This window comes from Dama dama, chromosome 12 (genome assembly GCF_033118175.1).
Source record: "Dama dama isolate Ldn47 chromosome 12, ASM3311817v1, whole genome shotgun sequence".
NCBI classification, from domain to species: Eukaryota; Metazoa; Chordata; class Mammalia; order Artiodactyla; family Cervidae; genus Dama; species Dama dama.
The window spans coordinates 64,978,748-64,997,563 of NC_083692.1; the positions used below are offsets into that span (position 1 = coordinate 64,978,748).

The window sequence follows — 18,816 nt, forward strand, 5'->3', positions numbered from 1 at the left end:
CAGAGAGGGCCAGTTGGGCATATGGAGGGTGAGCAGGGGGACAGGGGAGGTAAAGGAGGCTCTAGACCCTCAAGGACCCTTCCCCAGACCCAACCACCCACTCCCTTTCAATCTGCCTTTCTGCAGAGCCCTGGCCCGTGGTGTCTTTGGAGAGGCCTATGAGGGACTGGTAATTGGCTTTCTGGGGAACCCAGCCTCCTGCAGGTGACTATCAAGGTGAGAGGGGTGGGGCTTTTGACAGAGTAGAAGAGAAGGGTCTCTGACAAAGGAGTCATGGCTGGAGATAGGGTCAGCCCGCCCTCTTGAAATGTCCAGGGTGCTCAGAAGCTCTGTTGTCTTCCTCCCTAGTGAAAGTCGCTCAGTCACGTCTGACTCTTTGTGACCCCATGGATAGGCCATGGAATTCTCCAGGCCAGAATACTGGAGTGGGTAGCCTTTTCCTTCTCCAGGGGATCTTCCCAATCCAGGGATCGAACCCAGGTCTAGCACATTGCAGGCAGATTCTTTACCAGCTGAGCCACCAGGGAAGCCTCTCTTCCCGACTAGACTCTGCCAGAACTCTGCTGTCCACAGGATGGGCTGGATTTCCTCACCAAGGCGCTCATCATGGGTGCGCACCTGGGGCCAGGGGTGGGGGTGCAAGTGGGAGGGAGGCACCCAGACCCGCCTGCAGAAATAGCTTCTCTTCACCTTGGGGCTGGGAGGTAGCAGCTCTAGGGACACAGAGCTCCTCTCCAGCCTTATGGAGCCTAGAGCATGGTTCCTCTCCCTGCTGGTGATGGGGTATGTGCACCACCGACTCAGCGAGTTCAGCCATCAGAACATCAGAATACTGTGAGTGCATCAGGGCTACCTCTGGCCTAATTCTGCTGGAGTTGGTGTCTGGAGGGGGACATGAAGGGTTTCCTGAGTCAGGTAAAGACCTGTTCATGGGTCCCCAAACCTGTATGGTCTGATGTGCGTTCTGCCTGATCCAGGCCCAGCCATCACCTCTGGCCATGCAAGACCTCCTCCAGCTGGTCGGGACATAGCCGAGGATTGCCACTATCTGGAAGAAAATCACTTCATCCACAGGTCGCAAGTGATCTAGCCCTGGGGACTGCCCATCCTGCTCCCTCCCCAAGGAATAGCCCTTTTAAAGAAAAGATCAAGGCTGGAGTTCTGGCAGTGATTTTTTGCCTGACTCTGCTGGGCCACGAGGAACTGCCTTCTGAGCTGCACTGGATTCAGCCAAGTGGCCAAGATTGGAGACTTCTGCATGCAAGCAATATCTACAGGTGTAGGACCTGGGCATGTGGTGCTCCAAGGGAGTTTACTAGCACATTCAGACCATTTGAAGAGCTCATCACTCCCTTCCTCCCTCTTGTAGGGCCAGTTATTACCACAAGGGGGGCCCAGGCTCTGCGGGGGGGCCCCCCAGAAGCCTCCCTGGAGGGCATCTTTACATCCAAGACAGACTCTTGGTGATAACATGCACTCCACTACCTTGGGTCACCTCATTCGAGAGAAAGGGAAGCTGTTCCTGATGGGCTCCACTGTACTCGGTTCCCGCCACATGTGATGCAGGTCTTTAAATGCTGCTCTGGGAGATCTCACTGGACTATATACCCTACCCTGGGTGCACCAGTCAGGAGGTGCTGACTGTGTCATGGGGCAGGAGGGTGGGGGATGAATGACCCTCTCAGTGTGAGTATGGAGTGTTGTCTTGAGGGGGAGGTTTTTCACTGCCAGGGTTGGCAATGAACTCCTTTCCCCAGGTAAGTGTATCATGACTCAGTGTTGAAAGCATCAGCTGAACTTTGTCCTCGTTTTGCCAGCATCTTGGAGCATCTTCAGTACAGCACTCAGGTGTACCACCTGACCTGCCCCAACCATCCTGGACTTGGGGACCAGGAGGGAAACCATAAAACAACACTATGAGCCCCTACTCTTCTACCTTCCTATTAAAGAACCCTGTTGTGCTAAATTCACCCCTTTCAATGGAATTAACCCATCCTGGAGGAGGAAGGGGCCGGGGAGCCTGTCTCTGGGGGGCCTAAGATCTCCACAGGCCCAGGAACTGAGTCTGGGGAGGTTGAAGAACTTGGGAGGGAGCCTCCTTGGTCCCCAGCTGCCCTTTGGCCTCAAGTCCCCCGAATCCAGGAGTAACCAACCTTGGAACCTTTGGAATCTCACCTGTGGTTCCTGGGTGCCACAGGGTCCTAAGAATGAGGAATCTGGCACGGATGGTGACAGTCCCTCCCTGCACTCCTCCCCAGGCTTCTAGGTGGCTTGTGTCCCACGTAGCCTCTGTCCCCTGCAGTCTGTGCTGCATGTCTGGGCCTGTCTCAGGGCTGGCCTGGCACCACTGAACTCTCCATCCTGGAAACCAATCTCAGGCCTCCTGGGCAAGAGCCTGGCCACTCCCAGCCTTTGATACATGGGACTAGAGGCCACCCCCACCCACAAGGTGTAGGTGGGGAATTGAAATTGCCTTCTGCATTTCTCTGGATTGCCCTTACCCCATTAGCATCCTCCGCCTGGGCAGCTCCCAACGCTACACATGCCTCTAAAAAAGAGCTCTTCTCATAGACCACAGTGATCTGAGTGCACCTGACAGATGCCAGGGAGCCAAGAAAGAAGGGACCAGAGGGAAGGAGGGGATGAAGCCAGAGTCAAAGCTGGTGTCTTTGAGTTTTTATTGGGAAGGGGAGTCCATTGTAGTGTGGGAGTTCAGACCAATAGCTCTAGTGCCTGTGAAACAAAGTTCTTTATCTGGCTTCTCTGGAGAGGTATGGAGCCCCCTCAGAAGAGCTGGGCTGAAGAAGAAGCCACTTACCCCACTCTCCTCCTCCCTCCCCCGCTTAATTAGTGTCATCGGCTCTAGGAACACTGGGGCTTGTAGGGGGCCAGGCCCTGCGCGTGCAGTGTGTCCCACAGTGGTTGGCACTTGTCCCTACAGGGCCGTATGCACTGCCCCGCATCGCGGCGTTTCAGTCTCTTGCCTGCATGCATGGTGGGGACGCAGGCGCAGCTCCATCTGTCAGACCCTCAGGTCAGCAGGGACAGGGGCCCAGCCTCATCTCTCGGCTAGGCTGGCCAGGATGCCAATGAGATTGTCCAGCCCCAGCAAGTAGCCGTCCTCTCGGTTGCCCTCTTCCCAGGGCCGCCGGTGGTCCAGGGTCTGGCCGTCAGGGAGAGGCGTGGTCTTGCCAAAATCGATGAGCCACACGCCAGCGCGATGGCAGTGATCATGCACGAAGAGGAGCGAGCTGCCGATCACCTGCGAGTCCCCCACCGTCAGGCTACGGCTCTAATCAGGCTACGGCTCTAATCCGGAGAAGCCCTCCACCCTCTTCCCTGACAGACCACAGACATGTGAGCCTGCCCCTCTTACCTCGTGCCTCCTAAAGAACTCAGAGACTTCCAGAGTGTCCCGGATCTGCTGCAGGCGGTTCAGATACCTCCTCTGGAGAGGGTGGAGAAGAGGAGGACAAATTAAATACCAACTGAACCTCTGCGATTATGAGATTATGAAGAACGTCACGATGCATGCTTGGCTTGGCAAATACCATGGTGAGGAAGGCGCAGGCCCCCACGTGGCGTGCAGCCCAGAATTGTTGTAAAGCAATAACAGCTCAGTGCGATAAACACTGGGATGCGGGTTACGTAGGGAAGGCTGTTGCGTTAGATGACCTGACCTGGGGGCACCCCTCGGTATGAGGCTCCCCAGCATCTCAGGGTCCTGGGATCCCACGCTCACCAGCACTTCCGCATCCCCTTGCACAAATTCCTCAAAGACTCGGATCACCTGCTCCCGGCTTCGCGTGGTCTTGAAGTCGGTGCTGCAGGAGCCGTCGGCTTTCTGTAGAAGGTGGGCAGAAATCGTCAGGGGCCACGTGTGCGCCCAAAGGGAGAGGATCTGGCTAGAGCAGCGGTACCTCCCCGGACGCTGAATGCCAGGGACGGCGAGACGGCCGCCAGAGGGTGCCTCTTCCGGGGGCAGTCGGGGTGGGAGGTCAACACGGAGGGCAGACACCGCACAGTGGGGCTGGGGCGGAGGAAGGGCCCGGGAAGTACAAAGCGACGCGGGCCTGGCCCACCTTGATGCCCTCGATGCGGAAGCCGAGAGTGGTGCTGGAGCTGATGCCTTCTCGCCACTGCATGTAGCGCGGCTTGGTGACCGCGCGCTGCGCATGTTCCTCCTCGGTGGGTGCCTCAGGGTCGACCGCCAGCATCTTCTTGTACATGTCCTTCCGCAGCTTGGGCCGCTCGCGGGCTTTGGTCAGCTCCTCTTCCAGGTAAGTCCTACGGAGGCGCAGGCAGCGGCGCGGCGTGAGCGGGCGCACACCCGGACCTCGTCGAGCACGGCCTTGGGCACGCGCAGAGCGCTCGTTCCCGCCCTGGGCCCTTTACTGGTTTCCAGCCGCCCCGCGGGGCACGCGTACCTGACGCCCATCTTGCAGTCTAGTACGCAGGGCCCATCGAAGCCGTCGAGCAAGTCCTGCAACTGCAGGTAGCTCTCGCCGTCGCGCTCCACCACGCCGTGGAAGGCGGGCACGCAGCCGCGTAGCGCATCCGCCATGAGCCGCGCCAAGCAGTAGCGCTCCGGCTCCGAGCTGCGCTTGAGGATCAGTCCGCTGGTGCCCGCTGCCTTGAAACTCCCTGAGGGCAGACCCTGGTTAGTGCCGCCTAAGTTCCTTCCTCCCGGCCTCCGCCCCCGGCACCCGCCACGGCCCCGTGCTCACCCGTGTGCCCCGCCAGCTGCACCCAGGCGTAGCGCTTCTTGAAAGGGCTCATGACCGGCAGGTTCACCATGGTCCGGATCTTCTGCCAGTGGCTTTTCTGAAAGCGACACGACCCCGGTCTGCCAGTCAGCGTCTCAGCGGTACACAAGCCCTCCTTCCTCTGGAACATGGTCTCGCCCCGTCCCACCCTACCCTGAGCAGCTCCTGCCTGGAGCTTCAGCGGCTCATTCACTCAGGGAGGTTTATCGTGAGCCTGTGTGGCGGACCCTGAGACAAGCACCTGGAGATGACAGATTTCCAGTGTGCTGAAAAGAGCCCCAGCCTTAGCGTCAGAAAGCTCAGTTCTGCTGCTCCACAGCTGCATGGACAGGTTACTGCTCGTCGAGGTTTTAGGACTTTTGTGAGGAAGACAGTCTCATGATGTTAAAAAAAAAAAAATAATGCAGATTTTCAGGTCTACCACAGGGAAATTCTGAGCATTGCACTTCTATCAGTGCCTTGGGATATTCTGGAGCTTGAGAAGCCTCTGAGTTCAGTTTCTTAATCTGTAAAATGAGGAAATAACCACTCCCACCAGGTTGTTGTGAATAGTAGTAAATGAGACTTGAGTGTGACACCACCCACCCCCTGCCCCATTCCTTGGCGTGGACCACTGCCTGCACAAATCTGGATTATCATTTAATACTTGGGACCATTGGTTCCTCTCATTTAGGGAAAAAGACAAACATGGAAACAAATCATTACACAGGCCCAGGGCAGGGAGGCCAGCCTGGTAGGGCCTGAAGAAGGAATGGCTTGGTGCTCCCCAAGGCCCTCTTCCTATCTTTGGATGCCATCTCACTTCCTACCAGTTGACAAGGCCAGGGTGCCCCAACCTGGACCCAGAAACCTAGGTTTTGAAAATGGAATACAGAGAGGAGAGTCTGTCATCTTAGATGAAACTGAGAGGGAAATTGAGATTTTGGTGTACCTTTTGCCTCTTGACCATTGCGTCTAGTCTGAGATCATCTAATACTCTGAACCTTTCCTCTTCCCACACGAAGCTCATCACTCCTGTGTCTGCCCACTGGAGTGCACAGGTTTGCTCAGACCTGAGTGTGTCTGCTGCCTCCTTCCAGGGCGCCTGCCTTTTAGAGGAATGACATGTGTGTGCCTGCACAGGGCTGGAACCCAGAAATCCAGCTCTCACTCAATTCACTAGCATGAGAGGGAGAACTGGAGTGGAGGCTTAAGCAGAGGAAGCTGCTGACTATAAAACCGCTTTTCATGGGGAGGAGATGGGAGGCAGTGACAGAGTACTGGAGGGGGAGTCCGAAGTTGCTTCCAGTCTTGGCTCTGTCACTTTCTAGCTGAGTGAACTCAAGTGAGAATTTCATCTGTGTGAGCCTGTTTCCTCTGGACCTAGCTGTTGCTATAACACAAGCCACCATTTACTGACCGCCCACTGCACACCAGGCTTCTCATCTCCAACAGACAGCATTGCTCCTGCTTTCCTCCCGAAGTCCCTACATGGCACAGTAGGGTGTGATCACGTGTCCAATCCCCAGGGATCTGGGGGTGTAGCCAGAAGCAGCCCACTAGAAGCATGACATCTCTTTCAAAACTCCCTTTTTCACTCTTTAAATACATACAAGGTTTGCATTATGCTGCATAATAAATCCAAGTTTTATTATAAAGCTCTCCCACCTCCAAATCCTCAAATAAAATTCCAGGAGGATGTATGTGCCAGGTACATTGAGTGGCACATCCTATACCCTCTTCCCCCACACTCAGTTTGAAATTCATGATGCTGCTGCACATGTACAATAAGTGCCTGAGATGGTAACTACTGCCATTTTACAGAAGGCAATCAAAGTTCAAAGATTTAACATTCCTGCTGTCCCTGCTTCCAGCTGGTCTCCCAGTCTCTGCCCTAAGCTCAAGTTCAAAACCCACCCCTATGTTCCAGTTGTTCCAGCAGGTTCCAGAGGTCAAATGGACCCTGCATGAAAAAGAGCTTTGTACAAGATGAAGCAATTTGCAGCCACAAGGTGGTGTATTTTGAACTCTGGGGAAACATTGAGATCTGCCTGGGGACCCCTCTCTATTGGCTGGACACCTTTAGTTTATCCAAAGGGATGGGTTTAGTGGTGGGGCTTCAGGAAGCTTTAGGGACTTACTGGCAGAATTTTGGGGGACAGTGGGGCCAGAATGGACTTCATTATAGGGTTCATCTAGTTCCATAGCTACCCCAGTAGAAGATGGAATCAGCCTTGGGTTAGGTGAGATGGGAGAACTGCATCGTCCTTTCTTCTGCGATCATGTAGGAGCAGTGAGTGAGGCTGGAAGGTGAAAGGTGGACCTGATAGAAGAGGATTTAGTCCCTGCAGTCCTGGGCTCCTGCCTCTTGATTGATGTGTGATAATATAGCATTGACTTGCTCCCAAAATGAGATAACATCAGGTTATCTCTCCATTCTCCCCACCCCAGTTTTGTGAGATCATATCAGCCAAGAGCTGATCAAACCCATTATGCCATTTGAGCCCTCCCAGCCACCTTCTGAGGTTGGTTGGTAATGACAGGATTTAGTTCCTCTGCCAGTAATGGATAGGGTCAGATATAGAAGGAGTTGATGCAAGCATCATGGAATTCTGCCATCTTCATCTAGGGAGCTACCTCCCCCAGGGAACATAATGCATATAGAAAGATGCATATATCCAGAATGGTTCTTGGGGAATCATTCTTTGGCGAGTGGGTGGGGATTTTGGCACATGAACAACAGCAGGGAAGATATTTTTGAGCAGGTAAGGCTTTTATTGTGTGAATATCCGAAAGCAGATTTATTATGTTACAGAGTGAAACCTGGCTGAAAAAAGGGTTAAAACCCCATCGCCTGGCCAGGCGAATAGAAGTCTGAGAAAGCATCGCACAGCAAGAGGCTGCCCAGACACCTTGGGACAAAAAGCTCAGGAGAGCTGACCATGTGAGAGTCTTTGATGAAGTCACAGGAAGACTCTCTGATAATTCTTCACCCATGAGGCTGGACAGGGAGCATCTCTCTCTGGGCAGAGCTTAGCTGAATACCAGCCTCAGACCCTCCTTTGTCTGAGCTCTATTTAGAAGCCCTGAGGATTCCATTTTCTTGTATCACACCAGACACTCTGTGTATCTTCTGCCAGAAGTCCTTTGCTTTCTTTGTCTTTGGTATTCATCTCCCCTCTTCCTGACTTCCATGCCCTACCTCCAGCCATCCAGACTCTGGCTAAAGCTCTCTACCAGCCCAACCCCCTTGCCATGTTCCCAATACTTTATCAAATAAGCACTCCTGGTGGTGGTGGTGAGAACAATCAGTTTAAATTTATAAAATGATTTGCACCAAGGTATAAGTGACCCACGACTTCACCCTCCCAGGGGCATTTGCTTTTTAAAAAGGAAGTCTGTTAACCTAAATTCTGCTCTATAATTAGTGAAAAGTGAAGTGTGGGAGTTCTGGGCCCAGGACAGGATCGCATCCAGGTCTCCTTACCCATCCTGGAGCACCGAGAGAAGAGAATCAAATGAACAAAAGTCAAACAACCTCTCTTCTGCTAGAGCAACACCCCCAAAATTGTTTTAAGAGGCAGACAAGGCCTAAGAATGTCATGCCAGCTGCCCTTGGGGACAGGCCCCCAACTCCTCTCTTGGCCTGTGTGGTTTTTCTTCCCCGTGACTCTTCCCGCTACCGTAGGAAAGGAAGCAGGAAGGAGGCAGGCTGCCCTGTCCCAACCACCTTGAGGGGGAGCCCAGCTCCAGGCTCTGGGCACAGTGTGCGGCTTCTAGAAAGAAAAGGTGAAGGATGTACAAGCCTCGCAAAGACTTCCTGCTATTCACATTATCCACCCAGGCCGGAGTTGTAAGGGGCTGGAGAGCTGAGAGTTGAGGAGTGCTGCCGCAGCACCCTTCTCCCAGGCGCATCCTTCACAGTCAGCCAACCTATGGGCTCTGCTTCCTGCCTGGGGAAGCCCTAAAGGCAGCCTAGGCGGGCGCTCTGCGCCGCTCCGCGAGGCAAAGTCCGAGCCGGGCCCTTCCACGCGGACGCAGGCGGCCTCTGTCAACAGCTCCTGGCTTATCTGCCACCGCCGTGGCTGTTTGCCTTCGGGGAGGCCCCGGCGGGCTGGGGGTTGGGAAGGCCTGGTACTCGCAGCCTTGGAGCTGGAAGGGCCCTCCACGGCCATCTGCTCCAGCTCCTGCCGCGCCGGGTGACAGGGAGGCCCAGAGTGGGAGAGGCCAGCCGAAGACGCCCAGGGCACAGCTGCAACTGGTCCCCGGAGTCTTGACCCCAGCTGGCCTGCCTACGTAGTAAGCAGTCCTGGGCCGCAGGTCCTCCTCCGCCTTTAGGAGGAAGAGTGAAGCCGGGGGCTGCCCTCGTGGCGCCCTGCCTCCAGTGCCCGCCTCACAGCTCTCAGAGATTTGAACGGGGGAAGCGTTGGGCCCACAGTTACTGCTCCGGATTTTCGGGGGTGGGGAGAGAGGAGTCCTTTCACTGCCCCTCATCACCGCCTTAGAAACCCTCAGGCGGCACCGCCTCCTTTCTGGGACCAGGGTTACACCAGAAATGTCAGGTGTCAGAGGTACCCTTACCCCCGGGGAGGAGAGAGGGACTCTCCGCACCCTCTACCTGGTGTCGGGGTGGGTTCCTGCTCTATGAGACTTTTTCCTTTTCCCTCCTGTGTCACAAACCACGTCGCCTTGAGGATAATGTAAGTCTCAGGGGTAAGTGAATCACGGAGCCACTGCAAGCCATTACAGTGACTCTCGCGCCTTGTCCAATCCGAGCGCGGGGGGAGCCTAGGTTCCGCAGGCCCGGCCGCCCCGGCGCACGTCCGCTGCTCTCACCGCCCTTCTGGGCTAGCCCCGAGCCACCAGAGCCTGAGAGCGCCCTCCGCCTCTCCCTCAACTCCAGGGACACTTGCATAACGTGGATCTAGAGCAACTCCTTCTCGTTGACCGCGGATAGTTATTTAAAGTATTTGGCCTTGATTAAAACAAGGGGGACAGAACGGCTATCCTGGGCGCGGCACGACCCGGAGGGGCAGGCACGGGGAATGACTGCACCGCACCCTAGCCTGGGTTATCAAAGGGTCAAACCTGGCCCCAGAACATCCAGGCTACCGGGGGCGGACAGCGGCAGGCTGGTCCCACCCTCTCAGCCTCAGTCTACCTCCCCCAACCCTCCCCGGCCAGAATTAGGAGCAGTAAAGCGGAGGAGGGCAGCGTTCCGCTGCCTGCCTAAGCTCGCTGTCCCGCGCCCCTCCCTTCCCCGCGTCCAAGCCTGGTGCGGGCGCCGGGAGCAGACGGCAGCAGCTCGCGAGCGGAGCCTGGAGCTCGGCTCCACTCCCACTCAGGAGAGGGAAACCGTGGCAACGGCGGGGGTGGGGCCGCGGCGCGGGAGAGGGGGCGACAGAGAGGGAGGCTCGTCCTCCGGTCTCGGCGAGAGTTCGCCGGGCAACGCTAAGCCCCTCTGATCCCTCCAGCCATCTCACGACCGGCAAGTCACGCTGCCCTGCCGCCCCACCGGTCCCCGTGACCGGTCTCGGGGATTCCTCACTCTCTCAGACGCCCCAGAGCCCGGGTCGCGACTCGCCTGTAGAACTGGAGTAAAAACTGTCAAGGCGAAGGGTTGGCCCGGCGCCTCCCACCGACCCCACTGCCTCAAGAGGGAGAAGGGGACTCTCGGGGGAGGGAGCTTAGGGCGCGAGTTGGTCGGCAGAGAGCTCCAAGCAGGTCCCCGCTCCGGCCCCGCCCCGCGGCCCGTACCTGACCCACGTCCTCGCCCGCTTCCAGCTGCACGTTGCCGCGGCTCCGGCTCTCGCTGTCGCTCAGAAGATCGTCCTCCGAGTCCTCGGGCAGCGACGAGGAGCCAGTGGAGGAGAGCGACGAGGTGGAGAGGCGGCGCGGCTGCTGCAGGTGCGACGAACCCACGGCCGGGAGCCAGTTACCCTCCGGCTCGGGCGGCCCGGGGCTGGCCGGGGGCACGTCCGGCTCCTCGGCAGTCACAGTCAGCTGCGGGATCACTGGGGCAGGGGGAGCCCGCGGAAGCCCATTGGGGACCTGTCCCCCGCGCCGCTTGGCCCCGCGAGCCCGGGGCTGCCCGGCGGCGGCGGCAGCAGCGACCGCAGCGCAGCGCGCCTCGAAAAGCAGGCGCAGCTCCCCGACGCTTCGGCGCGGGGCCCGCTCCAGCCCAGGGCTGCAGGGCCCCGCGCCTCCCGGCCGCGCCATGCCCGTCGGGCCCCCGGGCAGGGTCATTTCCCGGTAACAGAGCCGCGGCGGAGCCCACCAGCCCGCGGCGCGGCGGGCACTGGAGACGCTCGGCGCCCCCGGCTCGAGACTGCCCCGAGGCGGAGCCTGCGCCGCAGCCCGCCTGGGCCCCGCCTCGGCCGCGCCCCCCGCCCACTCCTTTCACTTTCAGAGAAAGCGCGGGCCTTCCTGGGCTCCTGCCCAGTCGCGAAGGCTCCCTGTTGCTCCGGGGGTGGCCGGGAAGCCCAGGCCTCCTGGATATACAGAAAACTCGGGCCTGGCCCTCGCGGCCTCTCAGTGCCCACCTTCGCTCGGGAAGGTCGGAAGGATTGCTCCGCCCCACGCCGCGCTCGACACCCCAACTCCACAGGGATTGCTTCAGGAATTCCTCCAGGGCAATTCCAAGGGCCCTGACCCCGCGGGGGTGGAGCTGGTCCAGCTTTGGCTCTGGCACCCGGTCCCCTCGGGCTCCTTTCCTCGGTGAACCCATTCTGGGCTGAGGCGTCCAGGTCTCGGGGGCTTTTCCCCCCTCTTCGGCGCGGAGTTCAAGGCCTCCGGCTTCCCCAGGAAGCCTCACCCCAGGGCGTGTGCCCAAGTGGGGACTGCGTCTTGGGAACGAGCTGAGGCTTTCCCCACTCCCTATCCCCAAGGCTGGCAGAGTACAAGGTCAGGAGGCGGGGCCTGGATCTCTCCACGTTTTCCTGGCTGAGACCCGGGGAGCATCCCAGGCTGCTGGCTGGCGGAGGCTGGGGTGGGGGCGGCGAGTTCTTGTTCCTCCTTTCCTTTTGGAGTTTGGTGCTTGGAGTCTAATGTGGGACTGGAAGTAAGTCATTCCTCCTCCTTGAACTGCTGCTTTTTCTTGACAGGGTTCTTGTCCTCCTCACAGGATTGCTGTGAGAATAAAATGAAAGATGTGATATCTGTAATGGTAAGAATAATTTTAGTGTGGGCGGGAGAAAGAGCCAGCCTCAGGTTCACCACACTCCAGATGTGATTTTAGGCAGTCTAGTCACCGTTCCAAGTCCATTTTCTTACTTGTAGATGTAGGTAAACCTCACCTGACCCACAGAGTTGTGGCTGTGAAACTGGGACGAAGGTGCTGATGTTGGAGAAGGAGCTCACACACCACAGTGTGCTCATCAGTAGCATCGTTGTGGTAGATGTTTGGCCACTTTGCGTGTTAGTGGTCAACGGAGCTGCAAAGGCTGCTTTGTGTAGAACTCAGCATTTCACAACATTTCCTGTTTTTTCTCCAAATGCCATGAGAGAGAATCTCTCACTGGGGATTATGATGCCTAGAGATTACTGGGGGACCTGTGGGGATACAGCCCTCAGAAGAATGGCCTCTGAGCTGATGAAGACAGAAAGGAACTCTTATCTCCTTTTCTTATCTCCCTTCATCCAGAATTCAAGAATGGCCCAGGAGGAGAGAAAAGGAGGGTTCAGAGAGACAGTGGGCACCTTCAGCAAAGAAGAAAAGGGAAACTCCCTAGGGAAGATGGATGAAGAAAGATTGAGTGGAAGAAAGAGTGGGAGGAGGGAGGAAAAGGGGAAGAAATGAAGGAGTAAGAGAAAAAAGGAAATACAGAAGTCTGAATATTCAAGTCCTCTGTGGAGAACCTGGGAAGCCACATGGCTATCTTCTCTGGGGCACAGAGGTTTGGAGGAGCCTGGGTGTTTGTGTAAGGGGTGTCCTTGAGGGCTTGAAGGACCAGAGACACCTATGTCTCCTGCACTCATTTCTTCCCCTCCTTCAGAGCTCCCCTGGTTAGCGGGGAGCTGGGAAGGTAGTACCCTCAGAGAGGGGACTGGGGGCAAGACCAGAGTGGAGAGAGCCAACAAGGACCTGTTAGAACTGGAAAGGCGGGAAGGGAAGTGAGAAGAGGGAATATGCAGCTCACTCCTGTGTGGCAGTCAACCGACGAGCAATGTTGGAGGCACGAGCAGGCTGGGAGCCGGTGTCATCCTGACTGCCATGAGGAAACTCGGGGCAATTCCTTTTTCTTGTGTCAGGAATTTGCCCAAGGCAGGCAACCAAAAAAGAGCTCTTTGCCATACCTGCTCAGGCCTTCCTCCCTGGAAAGGTAAGGACAAACCTTGGAATGGGTATTGAAATGAGTTAATTTCTTAGATTTTCAAGTGGGAAGTACGTTTATATGCCTCTATCATCCTCACAATACAGCAGAAGTAACAGAGATGATTCAGCCCCGGAGGCTGAGGCCCTTGTGCCAGGTCACACAGGTGGTGGAGGGTGCCCTAACTTCTATTTTTGTGCTATGCTGAGTTTCTTAACACCTTGTAGTTCAGTCTCTAGGTCCTTATCCAGTGAAGGCAGCGTCTGCCTCCACCTACCACAGGCAGAAAACCTAGGCACAATCCTGGGGCGGGGTGGAGGGGTCCCAATGCAGCTGTGGGACAAGGTCAGAAGGTCCTCGTGTCCTCCTCGTTGAGCCAGGAGTGACCTTTCAAATGCTGGAATTCTGTTTTTGTGCCTCAGCTTTCCCAGTCCTTGAAGTTGAGTAGATGGATGTGAGTTAGAGGGGTGTGGAGAAGGTCAGTCTGACTACAGTATAGGTGTAGGAATGGCCTCTTGTATGATGCAAACAATGGATGTGCGGGGACCAAGAAGATTGTTTCAAGGTTTTAATGGTCATTAGGTGGCTGATCTGAGATTGGCCATGAGAATCCCTCTGCCTTATCCACAAGGTCGGCTACATGTCTGAGAAGAGAACTGGTCCTTCTTCTTGTGGCTTCTTTGTTCAGGGATCCTCCTGTACCCTAGATACCTGCATCCTGGGGTGTCTGAGTCTTCATCCCTCTCTGTGTCCTTCAGGACTTATCAGGCATGGGGGCTACATCCCTCCTGGGGATAACTACCCTGGGGCACAAAAGCTGGGGAAGGGGTGCCTAGAGATTGAGAGAGGGGTTTCTGGTTTATTCCTTAGCCTGCCTCACTTAGCTCTGTGCCTCTTATGCAACTCACAGTACAGGACCATTGGCCCCAGGGGCAGGAGCAAGGTCACTACTCACCATCTCTGTGCCAGTTTCTGCTTCCCAAGACCCCCTGGGCAGGGCCTCTCACCTTGGAGACAGAGGATGAGTGGGCCACCTGTTTTTGTTTTTTTTTCATTAACTTTATTTATTTGGATTTGCTGCACACAGACTTTTTCTATTTGCAACAAGCAGGGGCTACTCTTTGTTGTGTTCAGGCTTCTCATTGCAGTGACTTCTCTTGTGGAGCATGGGTTCTAGGGCACGGGACTTCAGTAGTTGCAGCACTTGGGCTCAGTGGTTACGGTCCCTGGGCTCCAGAGCACAGGCTCAGTAGTGGTGGCACACAGGCTCAATTACCACTTGGCATGTGGGATCATCCCAGACCAGGGATTGAACTCATGTCTCCTGCATTGGCAGGCAGATTCTTTAGGACTGAGCCATCAGGGAAGCCCCCACCTGTTGTTTTGAAAGCCTTTCCAGTGAGAGCTGAGCCTCCATGGGGTGTGTGTGAGAGTGTGTGTGTATGTATGTTGGGAAGGTGGTGGTGGCATATTTTCCTTTAGACCAGGTGGTACAGGTTCTCATTCAAGTCAACAACTCCAAGACATGCTCTGTGAGGCTTAGTGTCCTCCAGGGGAGTTTCTGACCCCAAGATTCCAATATTCTGTGACCTATGACTCATTTGTCATTTATAGAGCAAATTTACTTTCATTAAGCAGTGGCTATGAACAAGGCTTTGTGGTAGGTGAAAGGGATACAGGAATGATCCCTTACTAGGGGTGGTGGTACATCATTTTACGTTGTCTTTTGGAAATGAGAAAGGACACAAGAGAAAACAGGCCCCAGGAGATTCTGTGCTTCCAATGCAGGGGGCATGGGTTCCATCTGTGATTGGGGAACTACGATCCCCACATGCCACACAGTGCAGTTTTAAAAAAGAAAGAAAACAGGCCCCAGGATGCTAGAAGGCTGTATTTATTGTTTCCAAGGAACTTTCAGTGAGACCTTGGTCTTCCACTGCTTCCTGCAAACCATTCATTCTCCAACCCTGGTCAGTCTGAAGTCCTTTTCTGCCCGGAGCATGGTACAGGCAGTGCTGAAGGGTTTGCCAGAGCCAGGGTTATTGCAAATGGGGAAGAATTTGGTGTTCTCCTTCCTCCTGGAAAGAGGAGTGAACAGCCATCCTCACTTGACAACCCCAGATCCTTTTCCTTGCCTCTGAGTTTCTCTTCCCCATGCAATCTCTGACCCCATAATTGATACAATTTGTGGAAATATCCTGGGAATATCTTCTGATAAAACTTGGGACCTAGCGACATTCATTGACCCACCACCCTTTGAATCATCCTCCTCCAAAACAGTTAAAATGTGTCACCACACCTGTGTATGCTCAGTAAGAACATTTTCTCTCCTGACACACTTCAGAAACAAGGTTTCCCATCCCTCCCAAGAGCCTGTGTTCCTGTGGTTCCCCCTCCTCCCTCTCTCTAAAACTCAGAACCCTTAGAATCTCTGCTAGTGGCCAAGGGGAGGCAGAGGGGACTGGTAGTGTCTGAGGTCAGGGATGCAGTCTTTCTATATCCCCCACATCCCTACCAGGGTACCACCAGAACTTTCTCCGCCCCAGGTGGGCGCATCCGCTAATTACATTCGTGATCTCTTGTCTGCCAGCGTGACCTCCTCCCAGGGTGCGCAGAGAGCCTCCAGTGGCCAGGTGGAAACGAGCCACTGGGAAGCGGCGCGCAGGCCTCAGGTCCGTGGAGCTGATGCTTGCTCCTCCTCGGCATCAGTCGCCCGGGCGCCTCACGCCACCCGCCAGGAGCACCGAGCAATCTGAAGCCCCAGCTCCCAACGGCGGGTGGAGGGCGGGGGTGGGGAAGCCGCCGGTGCGCGCGCCCGGCCGGGGTCCACGGTTGGAGACGTGCATGGCTAGCGCATGCACGTGCCGGCGGTGTGGTCACCGCCCCGTGGGACACTCGGACGTGGACTCCAAGGTCACTGAGGTCGCGAGTGGGTGAACGGGCGAGTGGGCTAACGGGGCTGTGAGGGCATGGCTCCCATTTGCCACAGCCGTTTTACTCGCGGACTCAGGTTGAACCCACAGGACGGACAGCTTGGGCTTCTACTGCAGGCGGCGTGGCAGCGCCACATCTCATTCCCGCGTGCGCTGCGGTCTGGGGACACGATAGAGGGGAGTGGTGGGGTCAGAAATCCCAGAACGCAGTCAGCTGGGCTCGCCCCCCTTTCCTCCACTGCGTTTATTGGGCGTTAATTAGGTTCCAGGATGGAGGTGGAGACTCACAGATAACAGTGCTACAGCGTGGTGTGTGCCGCCCTAGAGAAGCTTAGGTGCTCCCAAACCGGAGCAGGAAGGGGCAATCAGGGAAGGTTTCCTGGAGGAGGTGACCTTTGAGCGCTGAAGGGTGAAGAGTAGTTCTCCAGGGAAAAATCGATGGGGATAGACCTGGGCGTTTCAGGAGAGGTGGATGTGTTTATGGCTGAGCAAGATGTGTTCTCCGCATGAATTTAGCGACACGGGGTCTATGTGCATGCCTGCTAAGTCGATTCAGTTGTGTCTGACTCTTTGTGACCTCATGGACTGTAGCCCACCAGGCTCCTCTGTCCATGAGATTCTCCAGGCAAGGATACTGGAGTGGGTTGCCATTTCCCTCTCCAGGGGACTTTCCCGTCCCAGAAACTGAACCCACGTGTACTGCATTGCAGGCAGACCGTTGAACCACTGGGGAAAATGCAGGGTCATGGACAGCTAAAAGAGACAAAAAAGTGATATCCTGAAGATTCTTAAGTCATCATGAAACAGATCAGAACTTGGTTGAACTTCTTTACACTCATTTTCCAGTTTGACACGGTTTTTATGTTTTAATTACTCTCCGTGGTGTTGGGGAGGTGAAGCCTCACAGTCTTTCTGAGTCCCCTGGGGCAGTGGTGAGGTGGAGGCCTTTGGAGCCAGTGAGGGCTGGGAGCAGGAGGATGCTTTCAGACCGACCATCAGTAATGAGGGTGTGTGTTGGGGCTGCAGAGAATAGCAGCAGCAAGTTGAGTCCAAAAGGCAGCTGTCCTTCTCTGGACAGTTCTCCTGGCCAGCCCCAGTGATCATCGGAACCTCCATAAGGAGACTGAGTTTCCTGACCTCCCTCCCCCGCTTCAACACACACACACACACACACACACACACACACACACTCTCTCTCTCTCTCTCTCCTAGGTGGGAGCCACCTGAGTCTCTGGGGCAAGCGCTCCAGCTTCTGGAGCTTCATGCCCTCTGCTGGCACTGTGGCTATTCTGTGGCTTCTGACCCATTCCATCACACTGCCCCTTCCACCCCCACCCCTCCACTCTGCTTCAAGTCTCTCCTGTGAGGCCTAATGGCCTCTACTCAGACAACAGCACTTACCGAACCTTTACTGGGAAAAGGAACACTTCATCTTGAACAGGCTCCTGGTAGATTTTATGTTAAAGATGGGGAATGGGCTCAGAAGAGTTAACCAGTTTCAGCCCTAGATAGTTAAGTGGTGGAGCTGGGGTATGAACGCTGCACTGAGCCCGCTTACCTTGTGGCTTTTAGGCTCTCCCTCAAGTCCAGAGCACAATCTGGAAGCCCTCAATTCGCCTGTGCTGCACTGGCTAAGCCCCTATTCTGGGCCAAGAAACTCTGGCCCTGGGGGCCAGCCTGGGGAACCTTACAGAGAAGGCAGACTGCCCCTCTGCCCTCACCCCCCAGTGCTGCTGCTCCCTCCAAACCTCTCCTCCCCAACGCAGTTCAGGTAAGTCACATAAAAGTATCTGAGCTGGAGGCCCGTGACTTCCCCATTCCTGGACGCCACTACCATGAGATAGCCAATAGACCCTGCACCCCTCTCCCCTTTGCATTCCTCCACCCAAAGCAGTCACAGCCAGTGGCTGCCTCCCAGCAGAGAACCCTGGGAAATAACTAGACAAGGCTGTCCTCTAGGCTAGACTATAATCTCTGCTCTCTAGGGCCCAGGAGCCCACTGCTTCCAACAATCAGGTGGCTGGTGTGATAGGGAGTTTAAGAAAACCTCATTAGATGCAGTTGCTAGGTGAGCCCCAGGGACCCACCTCTCCCAACATCAAAGGCAGGCCTGGACTGGGCTTGTACCATTGCATTTGCCACCCCCTACCTTTCCAGGTCTAGAAAGGTTTGAGACACAGCCTCATGTAGTGAGGGCAGGCAGCCTTACAGATGTCCCCAGCTGGGGCCCTAAGGGAAGGATATCAGTATTTCCTCCAGAGCCATACACACAAGCCTTGGGTTCCCCTTCACACTCACGACAGGCAGGAAACAGATTAACAAAATTATACCTCAGCCAACTGAAAGCTAGGACGACACTCTCACTAGGGCTAGGCAGTGTATCAGGGGCCTACCTAGTTCTGTTAGAGCTTGTTGGTATCTTCCCAAGTAGAAAGTAAACTAGGCCAGTTGGAGGTTGCCTTGGCTCTAGACAACCAATGTCTCAGAGAGGCTTCTGGGGAACTGGGTAGCTGAAGAGTTTAACTTGGGGGTGGTGGTGTTCAGGGCTAAGAGGAGGTGGAGGGAGAGAAACCAAGTGAGAGAGGCTCTCTTGGACTTTTAAAACATAGCTTTGAAAGTTGCCACTCAGGATGCAGTCTTTGCACTAAATCTGACTCCCTTGTTAAAACAGGGCATAAAGTTTATTTACAAATATCTGTACAGTTTGAGTGACAGGTCAGGACTTCACAGAAACAAAGAAAACAAAAGCATTCTCTTTTAAGGAAAGCTGTAGGCAGGAAGACTTTCCCTGAACCTGTCAGAAGCAAGACAGACAAACAGACCTCT

General features: G+C 55.5%; 1 protein-coding gene and 1 long non-coding RNA gene across 2 annotated transcripts; one reads left to right on the plus strand and one right to left on the minus strand.

The window, feature by feature from the left end:
• Positions 1 to 96: 96 nt before the first annotated feature.
• On the plus strand, positions 97 to 1,662 carry LOC133067254 (uncharacterized). Its single transcript, XR_009695230.1, has 3 exons — positions 97 to 216; positions 978 to 1,277; positions 1,370 to 1,662. It is a non-coding gene; the product is annotated as an uncharacterized LOC133067254 (long non-coding RNA).
• A 1,006-nt stretch (positions 1,663 to 2,668) lies between these two features.
• ITPKA (inositol-trisphosphate 3-kinase A) lies at positions 2,669 to 10,991 on the minus strand. Its single transcript, XM_061157520.1, has 7 exons — positions 10,503 to 10,991; positions 4,728 to 4,824; positions 4,428 to 4,644; positions 4,083 to 4,287; positions 3,743 to 3,844; positions 3,377 to 3,448; positions 2,669 to 3,262 (listed from the first exon to the last, which is right to left on the minus strand). Exons 1-7 carry the CDS (start codon positions 10,989 to 10,991, stop codon positions 3,059 to 3,061), a joined length of 1,386 nt encoding a protein of 461 aa, XP_061013503.1. The 3' UTR covers positions 2,669 to 3,058.
• Positions 10,992 to 18,816: the final 7,825 nt, after the last annotated feature.

Bases quoted from the DNA above. Each gene is read 5' to 3' on its own strand.
- ITPKA (XM_061157520.1), bottom strand. From the start codon at position 10,991: ATGACCCTGCCCGGGGGCCCGACGGGCATGGCGCGGCCGGGAGGCGCG. The intron at 4,288-4,427 runs GTACGCGTGCCC...GCGCCTCCGTAG, and splicing joins GACTGCAAGATGGGCGTCAG to GACTTACCTGGAAGAGGAGC. The intron at 3,449-3,742 runs GTGAGCGTGGGA...CACCCTCTCCAG, and splicing joins AAGGGGATGCGGAAGTGCTG to AGGAGGTATCTGAACCGCCT.